Source organism: Mastomys coucha, unplaced genomic scaffold (assembly GCF_008632895.1).
Source record: "Mastomys coucha isolate ucsf_1 unplaced genomic scaffold, UCSF_Mcou_1 pScaffold5, whole genome shotgun sequence".
Lineage (NCBI taxonomy): Eukaryota > Metazoa > Chordata > Mammalia > Rodentia > Muridae > Mastomys > Mastomys coucha.
In genome coordinates this window covers 18,024,356-18,038,686 of record NW_022196911.1, presented here as the reverse complement: position 1 = coordinate 18,038,686, position 14,331 = coordinate 18,024,356, and the positions used below count along the sequence as shown (strand labels likewise).

General features: G+C 37.3%; 1 protein-coding gene across 1 annotated transcript; it reads right to left on the bottom strand.

Moving 5' to 3' along the window:
- Window positions 1-10,972: 10,972 nt before the first annotated feature.
- LOC116078197 (formyl peptide receptor-related sequence 3-like) lies at window positions 10,973-11,944 on the bottom strand. The gene has a single exon (XM_031353226.1). It carries the CDS (start codon window positions 11,942-11,944, stop codon window positions 10,973-10,975), a length of 972 nt encoding a protein of 323 aa, XP_031209086.1.
- Window positions 11,945-14,331: the final 2,387 nt, after the last annotated feature.

Below are 14,331 nucleotides of genomic sequence, written 5' to 3'. Positions count from 1 at the left end.
ACAGAGACACACTGAAACAAACATAAGTTATGAACCAAGTAAATTTAACAGGTATCTTTAGGACATTTCACCCCAAAACAGAAGAATATACTGTCTTCTTAACACCTCAAGGTACCTTCTTCAAAACTGACAATATAATCAGATCATCATGGACTAAGGCTGGTCTTCAGTTAAAAAAACAAAAACAAACAAACAAACAAACAAACAAACAACCCAGAAAGCCCACATACACAGGTAAGTTGAACACAGCTTATGAGCCTGGGTTTCACTGAGGCTGATGCTGGGACTGCATGATGCATTAGTTAAAAGGAGGCAATGCATAGTCATGAGATTTTATTGTAGAAATGAAAAAAAGAGGCCAGCCATGTGGAGAAAGAAAGAGAGGAAAGGAAAGGAAGAGAGAGGGCAAGAAAAGAAGAGATCAAGAGAGAAAGCAAGAGAGATGGGAGAGTAAGAAAGAGAGGAGGGCAAGAGAAGAAAGCAAGAGAACAAGAGAGAGAGGAGGGGTAAACTGCCCCTTATATTGTGAGGCGAGGATATCTAGCTGTGGTCAGATGACTGAGGGTAGGGTCCAATTAGAATGCTGGGAGCTTGGCGCATTGTCTACATGACATCACACACATCTCCTGTGGGAGTGGCTGTGGGGGGTTGAGACTGAAATAGGAGCCATGGTCCCAGGAGGTGTGGCCAAACTCCTTCCATCCCTTGCAGGCAGAAATTATTGCCCACTGGGTCACTGGAGTTCCAGAATTGTACTTGACTGGGCCCAGACACAGGAGTCGTGAAAGAAGTCAGAGTGCAGAGAAAGCATTTGAGTATACTAAATATGATAAAATCTTTGTTTTACATGCTCACAATCATGCTCAAAGGCATGAAAGGATTCATACAGAAAGGAAACCCCATGGAGTTACTTAATTTGTTGAAGCCTTTGTACATTATACTAGACTCTAAATATGGAAAAAAGTACAAACTCAAAGAAACCTTATGAATGTAATCATTGTGGTAAAGCTTTTGTAAATCACAGTAATTTTACAAGGCATGAAAGAATTCATACAGGAGAGAAATCATATGAATGTAATCAATGTGGTAAAGCATTTGCAAAGAACAATCATCTTAAATGTCATGAAAGAATTCATACTGGAGAGAAACCCTACAAATGTAATCAATGTGAGAAAGCCTTTCACAACACTACCCCACAAAATCTCTATTCAATGATAACTTGGTCAAGGAAGAAAGAAAGGAAGGCCTTTTTAGAATTCAATGAAAATGAAGGCACAACATACCAAAACTTATATGACACAATGAAAACAGTGCTAAGAGGAAAATTCATAGCACTGAGTGCCTACATAAAGAATCTGGAGAGAAAAAATAAATTAAAAAAAAAAGAATCTGGAGAGATCATGCACTAGGAGCTTAACAGATTATCTGAAAGCTGAAGAATAAAAAGAAGTAAATATACCCAAGAATAGATAGCAGGAAATAATGAAACCCAGGGCTGAAACCAACCAAGTAGAAACAAAAAGAACTATACAAGGAAGCAACAAAACCAGGAGCTGGTTCTTTGATAAAATCAACAATATAGGTCAACCTTTAACCGAACTAACCAGAAGGCACAGAAACATTATCCAAATAAGAAAATCAGAAAAGAAAAGTGAGACATAACAGCAGAACCCAAGGAAATTCAAAAATCATCAGATCCTATTACAAAAGACTATACTAAAAAAACTGGAAAATCTGAAAGAAATGGACAATTTTCTAGACAGATACCAGGAACCAAAATTAAATCAGGATCAGATAAACCATCTAAACAGTTCCATAACCCCTAAATAAATAGCAGCAGTTATTAAAAGTCTCCCACAAAAACACAGTCCAGAACCAGATGGATTTAATGAAGAATTCTATCAGATCTTTAAAGAAGACCTAATATGAATATTCTTCAAACTATTCCACAAAATATAAAAAGAAAGGACACTACTCAATTTGTTCTATGAAGCCACAATTGCAGTTATGCCTAAGCCACACAAAGACCCAACAAAGAAAAAGCATTTCAGACCAATTTCCCAGTAGGAATATAAACTGAAAAATACGCAATAAAATTCTCTCAAACTGAATACAAAAACACATCAAAACAATCATCCATCTTCATCAAACAGGTTTCATCCCAGGTATGCAGGGATGATTCAATATATGTAAATCCATTAACATAATCCACCATATAAACAAACTCAGAGGAAAAAAAACACATAATCATCTCATTAGATGCTGAGAAAGCATTTGACAAAATTCAATACCGCTTCATGGGAAAAGTCTTGGAGAGATCTGGAATTTAATACCCATACCTAATTATAGTAAAAGCAATATACAGAAAAGCAGTAGCCAACATCAAGCTAAATGGAGAGAAACTTGAAACAATCCCACTAAAATCAGGGACTTAGATGAGGCTGCCCATTCTCTCTATACCTATTCAATATAGTACTCAAATCCCTAAACACAACATTTAGACAACAAAAGGAAGTCAAAGGGATTCTAATTAGAAAGTAAGAAGTGAAAATATCACCATTTGCAGATGATATGACAGTATAATTAACTGACCCAAAAAATTCCACCATAGAACTCCTAAACCTGATAAACAACTTCGACAAAACAATAGCCTTCCTCTACTCAAAGGATGAACAGTTTTAGAAAGAAATTAGGGAAAGGACACCCTTCACAATAGTCACAAGTAACACAAAATGCCTTGGTGTGACTCTAACCAAGCAAGTCAAAGATCTGTATACAAGAACTTGAAGTCTCTGAGGAAAGAAATCAAAGATCTTAAAAGATGAAAATATCTCCCATGCTTATTGATTGGAAGGATTAATAATAAAAATGGCCATCTTGCAGAAACCAATCTATAGATTCAATGCAATCCCCATCAAAATTCCAACTCAATTCTTTAGAGAGATACAAAGAGCAATTTGTAAATTCATTTGGAATAACAAAGATTCCAGGATAGCAAAATATTATTCTCAACAATAAAAGAACTTCTTGAGGAATCACCATGCCTGACATTAAGCTGTACTAAATAGCAATACTGATATTTTAAAAAGTGCATCATATAGGTACAGAGACAGACAAATCAATAGAATAGATTTGAAGATGCACAAAAGAACCCACATACCTATAGTCACTTGATCTTTGACAAAGGAGCTAAAACCATCCATTGGAAAAAATGACAGCATTTTCAATAAATGGTGCTGGATCAACTGACAGTCAGCATATAGAATAATGCAAATCAAACCATTCTATCTCCTTGTACAAAGCTCAAATCCAAGTGGATCAAGGACCTCCACATAAAACTAAATACACTGAAACTAGTAGAAGAGAAAGTGGGGAAAAGTCTCAAATTCATGGGCACAGGAGAAATTTTCCTGAACAGAACACCAATGGCTTATGCTCTAAGATCAAGAATTGACAAATGGGACCTCGTAAAATTGCAAAACTTCTGTAAGGCAAAAGACATTCTTAATAGGACAAAACAGCAACTAACAGCTTGGGAAAAGATCTTTAATAACCTTACATCTAACAGAGGGCTAATATCCAAAATATACAAAGAACTCAAGAAGGTAGACTTCAGAGAACCAAACAACTCTATTTACAAATGTTGTATTGAGCTAAACAAAGATTTCTCAACTGAGGAATAACGAATGACAGAGAAGCACATAAAGAAATGTTCAACATCCTTAGTCATCAAAGAAATGCAAATCAAAATAATGCTGAGATTCCACCTCAGACCAGTCAGAATGGCTAAGATCAAAAACTGAGGTGACAGCAGATTCTGAATAGGATATAGAGAAAGAGGAACACTCCTCCATTTTTGGTGGGATTGCAAGCTGGTACAACTACTCTGGAAATCAGTGTGGATGTTCCTCAAAAACTTGGACATAGTACTACATGGGAACCCAGCTATACCCAAAAGACGCTCCATTATATAGTAAGGACACATGCTCCACTATGTTCATAGCAGCCTTATTTATAATAGCCAAGAGCTGGAAAGAAGCCAGATGTCCTTCAACAGAGGAATGATAAAGAAAATGTGGTACATTTACACAGAATACTACTCAGCTATTTAAAATATTGAATTCATGAAATTCTTTGGCAAATAGATGGAACTAGAAAATATCATCCTGGGTGAGGTAACCCAGTCACAAAAGAACATACATGGTATGCACTCATGGATTAGTAGATATTAGCCTAAAAGCTTGGAATACCCAGATACAATTCACAGATCACATGAAACTCAAGAAGAAGGAAGACCAAAGTGTGGATGCTTCAGTATTTCTTAGAAGGGTGAACAAAATACTTATGGGAGGTAATAGGGAGACAAAGTGTACAGCAGAGACTGAAGGAAAGGCTATCCCGAGACTGCCCCACCTGGCGATCCATCCCATATACAGTCACCAAACCCAGGCACTATTGTGGATTCCAAGAAGTCCTTGCTTTCTGGAGCCTGATATATCTGTCTCCTGAGAGGCTCTGCTAGAGCTTGACAAATACAAAAGCAGATGATTGCAGCCAACCATGGACTGAGCATGGGGTCTCTAATGGAGGAGGTAGAGAAAGGACTGAAGGAACTGAAGGGGTTTGCAACCCCATAGGAAGAACAACAATATCAACCAACTAGATCTCCACTCCAGAGCTCCTGGGGACTAAACCACCAACCAAAGAGTACACATGGAGGAACCCATGGTTCTAGCTGCATATGTAGCAGAGGATGGCCATGGTTGTCAATGGGAGGAGAGGACTTTGGTCCTTGAAGGGTCAATGCCCCAGTGTAGAGGAATCTGAGGGCATGGAGGAGGGACTGGGTGGGTAGGTATGGGAACACACTCATAGAAGCAGTGGGAAGGGGTATTGGATAGGGGAAACTTCCAAAGTTCCAGGCGGTGGAGCTTGGAAAGGGGATAACATTTGAAAAGTAAACAAAGTGAATATCCATTTAATGCAATCCAATTGACACATAAAAATAAGCCTATCGCCTTAAAAATTTTTGTCCATCCTGTGGACAAAAAGATGGACATCAGTAAGAGATTTAAGAGTAAAGATGATCTCTAAATCCTAAGATAATAAGTGGAGTACTAATTACTTGTTTTATAAAAATATCAGAATGTGAGGTGGTAAGGAATTATCCTTCATTCTGTCTGTCTTTTTGTCCCTAACACCTTCATGCTTTGGCTTCATATTTTTTTCCTTCTTAACTGTAGGGAATGACATTGAATTTTATACTGGGACAAAACACAGATCTACATAAGAAGGTACTTTCATAAGACAGTTAAAATTTTCTAGCTGACATTTTCTACTGTAACTCACAATGCCAAGTAATTTGTTGATTCATTAGCACGGTAACAGAAGAAAAGACCTTGAAAACACTGTGTTTTGTATAGGTGGTGTTTAATTATGCCTAATTAAATACTGTGGAAGACCTGAAAACAATAATTAATGCAAACACACACACTTTCAGCCTCGTAATTTAGCCCATTTGTTTAGCAAATTCTTGTGTGGTATATAGTGTTTAATCTCTCTGCTGGTTAGTTTGTTGTCAATGTGACAATATGGAAAGAACCTTAATTCAGAAGATATTGCCACAAGATTAGCTTATGGACAAGAATGGTGCATTTTCTTTGTTGTTAGTATTTAATGTGAGAAACTGTGGCCCATTTTGGGTGATGGCACCTCAGCGAATGTTTGGAAGAGAAAGTAGGCTGAGCAACCTAGAAAGAATAATAGCTATCAGTATTCCACCATTTCTTCTGACATAAAGATTAACATAACAAATAATTAGTTGGCAGAGTAAGACTGCAAGATCTGCTCTACCTAGGCTTTATACATCAAGTGGAGCATGCCCAAAAAAAGAGTAAAGTACACAAATGTGGGATAGGCATATCCCATATAATTTGTCTATAAGGAGACACAAGGACATAACCCAGCAGTGAGCATTTTGACTGCACTCTCTCTGCTGATTACACACCCACTCTTTTACTAGGGAACAAATTTCTTTTGATAACACGGTCTCTATTTTCTGTGTATGAGTATACAGAGCAGATCCCATAGTTTTACAGTCTCAACATGTACCCTAAAATCTAACTTGTGAATCTGTTGTCCATTCTTTGAAAACTCTACATATTCTCTATTAAAAGGGAAGAACAGGTATAATTTAGAATCTCTCAAACCCAGCCTACACTCAGGCAAAATATCCTGTGATATTAAACCTACTTCCCTGTTGAATTTCATATTCTTGTATTTTCCTATCAACAGAAAATTAGTGAATGTCATAGGAGAAGTTGTCCCCTAAGGCATGTGATAGTAGCTTTGTCCTTTTCAAATTCTCATATGTCTTCCCCTTATAGCCATACCCTTACAAAATTTGCAATTGATCCAAAAGAAAACACTTACCAGGGCTGAGCTCTACTACTGGAACAATGCCTGGACTGTGGCCCTCAGTAAAGTTAGGGCATTTGCAGCCAGTGCAGTTATATGCCATGAAGATCCCTAAATTTACATTGACACCTGAGTTACAATTACCTTGTCACCTGCTGAGCAGTGACACCTTGTGTAAAGGGACAATGATGTGGCTCTGAATAAGTTGTAAATTAGTTCCTGGAAAAGTTACAGGATCCTGGGGATTACTAAGTGTTGAGTTAATTAGAATATGTGAAAACTTCCATGAGTCCCTTGAAATGAGCTGCCCCTCATATAAAGAAATGAGTTAATAAATGATTCAGCTATTCCCTTGGCCTGGTCCCCTCAGCATTAGACACAGATATCTATCATTTTCATGATGGAATTTACCCTGACTCTAAAAATAACCCTTGTCATAATGAGGATGAGGAAGTTGTCTTGAAAATAAATGTGCTCACCTCACACATTGGCCATTTTGGGAAATAGTCAACCTGGGAGCTAAAATCAAGGCTGCTTTCTCCTTATTTATTCAGTATAGTACTCAAAGTTCTAGCTAGAGCAAGTAGACAACAAAAGGAGGTAAAGGGGGTAGAAATTAGAAAAAAGAAGTCAATATATCACTATTTGTGGATGATATGATAGCATATATAACATACTCCAAAGTTTTAACAGAGAAATCCTAAACTTGATAAACAACATCAACAAAGTGGTTGGATATAAAACTAACTCAAGCAAATCAGTAGCTTTCCTCTCCACAAAGGAAAAATGGGCTGAGAATAAAATTAGGGACACAATAACCTTCACAATAGTAAAAAATAATATAAAATATCTTGGTATAACTCTAACCAAGCAAGTGAGGAGTCTGTATGACAAGAATTGCAAGTCTCTGAAGAAAGAAGTTGAAGAAGACCTCAGATGGAAAGATCTCCCATGCTCATGGATTGGCAGAATTAGTATAGTAAAAAATGGCCACTTTACCAAAAGTAATCTACAGATTTTGATGGGGACATGAAAATTCCAACTCAATTCTTTACAGAGATAAATCTCAAATTCATCTGGAATAACAAAAAAACCAAGATAGTGAAAACTATGCTCAACAATAGGAGAACTTCTGGGGAATCACTATCCCTGACCTCAAGCTGTAGTACAGAGAAATAGTGATAAAAGCCACATGATATTGGTACAGAGAGAGGCAAGTAGATCACTGGAATAGAATTGAAGACCCAGAAATAAACCCACTCACCTATAGTCATTTGATCTTTGAGAAAGAAGAAAAAACCATGCAGTGGAAAAAGAGAAAGCATTTTCAACAAATGATGCTGGTCTAACTAGCAGTCTGCACGTATAATATTGCATATTGATCCATTTTTATCTCCTGTACAGAGCTCAAGTCCAAAGGGATTAAGGATCTCCACATAACACAAGTTACACTGAATCAAACAGATGAGAAAGTGGAAAAGAGCCCCAAACACATCAGCACAGGGAAAAGTTTCCTCAACAGAACACCAATGGCTCAGGCTCTAAAATCAACAATTGAAAAATCTGACCTCATAAAACAAGTGCTTCTGTAAGGCAAGGGACATAGTCAATAGGACAAATCAGCAACCTACAGATTAGGAAAAATATCTTCACTAACCCCCCCCCCCATCTGATAGAGGGCTAATATCCAAAATATATAACGAACTCAAGAAGGTAACCTCCAAAACACCAAACAACCCAATACAAAAAAATGGGGATATAGAGCTAAACAGAGAATTCACAATGGAGGAATCTCAAATGGCCTAGAAACACTTAAAGAAATGTTCAACATCCTTAGTCATCAGGGAAACGCAAATCAAAATGACCTTGAGACTCTATGTTATACCAATCAGCATGACTAAGATAAAAAACTCAGGTGACATCCTGTGTTGGCAAGGATGTGGAGAAAGAGGAACACCCCTTCATTGCTGGTGGGATTCTAAACTGGTACAACCACTCTGGGAATAAATCTGGAGGTACCTCAGAAAATTGGTAATAGATCTACCCGAATACCCAGCTATACCACTCTTCGGCATAAACTGAAAAGGTGCCCTACCATACCACAGAAACACATGTTCCACCATGTTCATAGTAGCCTTATTGGTGATACCCAGAAGCTGAAAATAACCCCAATGTCCCACAATGGAAGAGTGGATACAGAAAATGTTCATTTACACAGTGGAATACTATTCAGCTATTAAGAATGAGGACATCATGAAATTTGCAGGCAAATGGATGGAACTAGGAAATATCATCTTGAGTGAGGTAACTCATACCCAAAAGGACATGCATGTAACCACTAACATGTGGATATTAGCAAAAAGTACAGATTACACAGGATACAATCTACAGAGCACAAGAAGTTAATAAGCTGGATGGCCCAAGTGAGGATGCTTCAATCCAACTTGAGAGAGGGAAGAAAGCAATCAAGATGGGACATAGGGATAGAGGGATCTAGGTGGAAGAGGGGAGTGGGAGGGGAAAAGTTGAACATGATCAGGTGTTGCGGAGGAAAAAACAGGAGAGATGCCCTGAGGGCCAGCAGAATGAATGGAAATATGCAACCCCCAGGGTGTGGAAGGTTGGGGAACCTTCTAGGATGTACTAAAGACCAGAGAGGAAAGAGACATTCAGGTCTCAAAGGTAAGGATATTAAATGACATTGCTTAAAGTAGGGGAAGGAGAAATGGGATGAGGAACTGACAGAGAGTGGATCAGGAGGGGGATAATAACTGGAGTGTAAAAAAAAAAGTAATAAAAAAATTACAAATACATAAGAGTCATATTTACCACAGCAGGAACACATTTGTCATAGCAAGGACATACTCTCAATAGAATTTATATTCAAAATTAACTTCCTGCTGTCATAATAAAAAATACTATAGTAAAAGTAACTTAAGGACAAAAAGAGCTGCAATCCTGCATAATTCATTATTCAGTTTATGCCTAAGGATTTGTAGGACACACAATTTGGAAGTTTTTCAACCTCAATTGATGGCAATGAGACAATCTCAGTTCAGAAGCCCCCAGGAAGCAAGCAAATCTAGAAATTTTCTTCTAAAGACTTTTCTTCTAGATAATTTTGGATGATGCATAGTTGACTATGTAAAACTACCAATTACATATTCTCCCCAATATTTTGCATCTCTCCTGTTCTTCTCAGGCTTCTTTGATCACTTAGTTTAAATATACTTTCATATCTGATACCCGGTTTTATATATATATATATATATATATATATATATATATATATATATATATACATATACATATATATATATATGAAAATACAAAATTTTTCCAAATCAATATAAAATCTAGTGATTCACAAATAAGAAATAAAGACATGCAATCTATTTCCTTCTGATAATGACATTGTTCACACTATGCTAATAAACATTTTCCCATTTTACCCATTTTCTAACAATGATATAACATTTTTCCTCTTTGCAGCAGAACACCTTGTTAATCTCATTCCTGGTGTCATGTGATCCAGGTTGACTTAAATTCTGAAATTCTATACATAAGCTGGCATTGATATGATTCAGTTTTATAGATGTCTCAAGTACTAGGATTAGAGGCCTGCACCACATGGCAATCAATAGTGTATTCTTAATAAGATAAGAAATTTTGTTATTAATATATATTATCTTGTATAATCCTTTCAGGTATCTATATGTTTTGTCTCATACACTATTTTGTTACCATAATTTTAGCCTAGGCTACAGGCTCAGTTGAAAAAGTCTCAAAAGAACAGTGATATTAATTTTCATTTATATTTCTTTCTGCCAAACTAGAGGACTAAGAAGGTTTTTTTCCAGATTTGTACTCAAAAAACTGTCATACAAGGTAGCCTGAGAAGGAGCGTGAGGTTAGAGTGGCACAGAAAACATTCACATGACCTCTAGGAAAACTCCCATTTCCTTACTCATAGCTAGGAAAACTCCCATTTCCTTAGTCATAGCTTGTAGAAGCTTATTTAACCCTGCCCTGCTGTTTCTATCCTGCCTTCACCTATATTTTCCAATGAAAGACACACAACATTTATATTTAAAATAAGCCTTAAGCAACACAAGAGCTGAGCAGATACTACTCTATATGCTGTTGGAATCGACTTTCCTAGTGATGACCCTGTGGTATTACTCTTTACTTGGGCTATTATGTCTTCTTTGGGCTGCTCTTAACTCCAATTGAACAGCCCATAGGCCACATTCTCTTGACTCCTACCACATGGGAGCTTCTCCTTCATCCTGCTGCACTCTTCTTCCCCTCCTGGTTATCTTCCAGCCCCAAGTCCAGGAATCCTAAACCCTACCTATGTCTCTTCTACCCAGCTATTGGCTGTTGGCATTTTTATTTACCAAGAGAAATAACCTTTAGACATGGTCACTTAGTATGTTATATGTGGACTCTCTCATCTCTGGGACAACCAGGTGTTTGGAGCATGCACTTAGCATTACTATCGATAGCAAAAAAACAAACTACAATTGCTGAGGGATGAGTCTTCCCTCAGGGTCTACTCTTCCCTCAGGGCCCTCTCTAAACTGGCAGACAGTGAATGGATCAATCTATCTCTGAATTCTTGACCCTGGAATACATAAAGTATTGGGTTGAGGCAGCTGTTGAAGGTAGCCAGGGTGCTTGCTGGGTTCACCAATAAGTGAATGCTTTCTGGTGTCTCCTTTTTCCAAATGTTGCCTAAAAGCATAATCAATTGAAAAGGGAACCAGCAGACAAAGAAGGAAGCTGCTACAGAAGTGAGGACACGTAAGGGACGGGTATAATTCACAAAGTCACTTCTACAGATCTTGGCAGCCATGAGTCCATAGCAGATGGCAATGAAGGACATTGGCAGGCTGAAACCAATAATAAAACTAATTATTCCTGCAGCTGTGTTCACAGTAAAGAACACTTTTAATTGTTCTTCGTGGTTTGAAACCCAAGATTCAAAGTTACATGTACAGTACATGTCTCCTTTTGCATCTCTCACTGTAGTCAAGAAGAGAAAATGTGGCAAGGTAAGCAGCAGAGCAAATATCCAAGCTCCAACAATCACTTTCCTGGCCAGACTCACAGTTCGGTGATTCTGAGACCATACTGGATGCAAGACACAAATACAACGATCCGTGGCAATTATTGTGATCAAAAACACACTTACAAAAAGATTTATGTGTACAATGCTGTGAACAAATTTGCAAAGGAACCAACCAAAAAGCCATTTTCCTCTCATGATCATTGAGATGATGTGGAGTGGTACTGTAGCCATGAAGGAGAAGTCACTCAAAGCCAAGTTCATATAACAGATAGTGGTCACAGTGTGAATCATCCGGAATCCAGCCACCCAAATTACAAGCCCATTACCTAGCACACCAAGGACAAAGGTTATGGAGAGGACTATGACTGAGATGATCCATAGAACTGTGGAGCTTGTAGATTCATAGAACAACACTTCTGTTCCATTCAGAGTGATGGAGGAGTTGGCTTCCATTTTGTCAGCACCTGAAACATTTCAACAATGAGAGTTTCTCAGATGTAGATGAAATTTATAGTACTGTTTCTCAGATCCAACACCATCTTCTATATTATAAGGGTAATTGAATAAATGTGGTTCTATGCTGAATGTTCCTTATGGTAAGCATACCTCTACAGATTATGAAAGAGAAATATTACTTTTCAGACTAACTATAAAAGGGATCATAAACTCCAATATCTCACCAATGATATTAAGCTGTGGATGGACAGGAAGCAATGTGGGAAGATATGAGTTTACCATGGGGAACAGAGCAGTGGACTGATTGGATTCTCCATTGGCTATGGCTATCAGTTCTTTTTTCTCAAAGAAGAAAATTCAGTAGAGAGAGACAAACAAATCATTAAGGAGTACATAGGGGTACTGGAATTTATTTACTAAAGATTGTAGATGGTGTCTTCTTAATTCTAGCTGTAATATTGTTAGTACTGTTTTGGCATCCATTTTTGTCTATTGTTCTGTTTTTTCAATTAATTATCCTTCCAAGCACACTCTGTTATGAGAAGAAACTGCTCAGTGAAGACTATAAAATCCTTAAAATTTTCGTTGACCCAATGATTCTGATACTTTCTGCATTGTAAGTTTCAAAGATAATTTTTATAAAGATTATGTTACATGTTACATTCACAGTGCTAAAGTTTATGTTATCTTTGTCCAAATCATAATATTGTATACTACCTTTCTTTATGTATACATGTGTGTCTGTATCAGTATCTATGTCTATGGATGTAGGTATATATTCATGTTTGTGCACATTGATTTAAATGGCAGTGTTTAACCTCAATTGCCATTTTTCAGGTGCCAAACATTTTGGATTTTAGGACAGACTCCTGTCACTGACATGGAACTTACTGAGGAAGCTAGCTGATGAGCCAATGTACGACAAATATTTCTCTATATCTGCCTCCCCAAAAGATTTCTACAAGAACTGCCCCATCTCTATTTTTCAGGTTTTTATTTCCATAAAGCAAGCATGTTATCAAGTGAGCTCCGCCCAGAGTCTGAGACTTCCTTTGTACTGTATATCTTACTATGATTTTCCTGATAGTTCCACAGGGAAGGAGTAAAAATAAGATTATAATTAAGCTAGATTTCAGACCTTACACTAGGGTATCTGTGTTAGACACAAGAAAATTTCTTAACATTTTAGATAATGATGCAGAAAAGGTCAACTGTATCTTCAAAGGGACTTAATGACAAAGGGGAAGTCAAGAAACAACTACCAAGACAAAGTGGCAAATAACCTATTATCCAATTTCTTGCTAAGCTCATATCAGGTTTAAATCTAGTTCTGCCCAATGGCATATTGTAAAAACATTTATGATATTCACTTTGCTGACCTAGGTTAACACATAGTCTTTCAGCTTCTGCGTATTTTATAGATCATATTTCTCTTAATATAAGGCATTATTTTGAATTTAGACTTCAAGAGAAACTTCAACAGTTACTACCACTGTTTGAAAATTTTGATAATGTGTACATCCCTGTGGTTTTGCGAAGGCAAGAAGTCAGTGAATCCCATCTCTATCTTCAAGTAATCTCTTCCATTGTCCTTGCTTGAGATGAAGCTCTTAGTACTTAGTACAGTAAGTGTTAACATGCCTGCATATTTAATGTTAAGTGGGATAGTGTGTGAGACTTAATAGGTTTTGGTATATGTCTGCAACATCTCCTAAATCTGCTTATATTTTGTAAGAACTGTATATGATGTTTATGTTAGTCTAAAAGATTTTATTACTCCAAATTTTTATATGAATGAATTGATGTTTTGAGTAATTGTAAAACCTAGAGAAGGCTCTTTGAATAATGATAAAGATTTGGTATTAAATCACCTTGTTTTGATATCTACCACACCCAATGTGATAGATAGTACTTAAATGTCCCACCTACAGTATCAATATAATTAATCATCTCTGGATTGTTAAGCAATCCAGAGTTTTTTCCAAGGGAGGGTAGAAAGAGCTGGGAGAGAGAATGAAAATCAGTGGTAGCATCTCTGAGACTTTTTTGAGACCAGAGATCAGAGAGATTTCTGAGAGTCTATGGGGGTGACCTTGACTGAGATGCCTAGCAGCTGGGGATATGCAGACTAAAGTGGACATCTCCTGTAGCCAGGCTAGACTTTGAGTGGAGGGAAGTGAACATCAATGAACTCATAACTTTTGACTCAAAATTTGTACTCTCTACAAGATGAACAGGGATAACGATATAGCAGATGTTCAGGTAATGGCCAATCAATAACTGACCCAACTAGAGCCCAATCCCACTGGAAGGAGTTAACCCCTGATGCTATTAATATACTGGTATGCTTGCAGACAGGAGCCTAGCATAACTCTCTCCAGAGA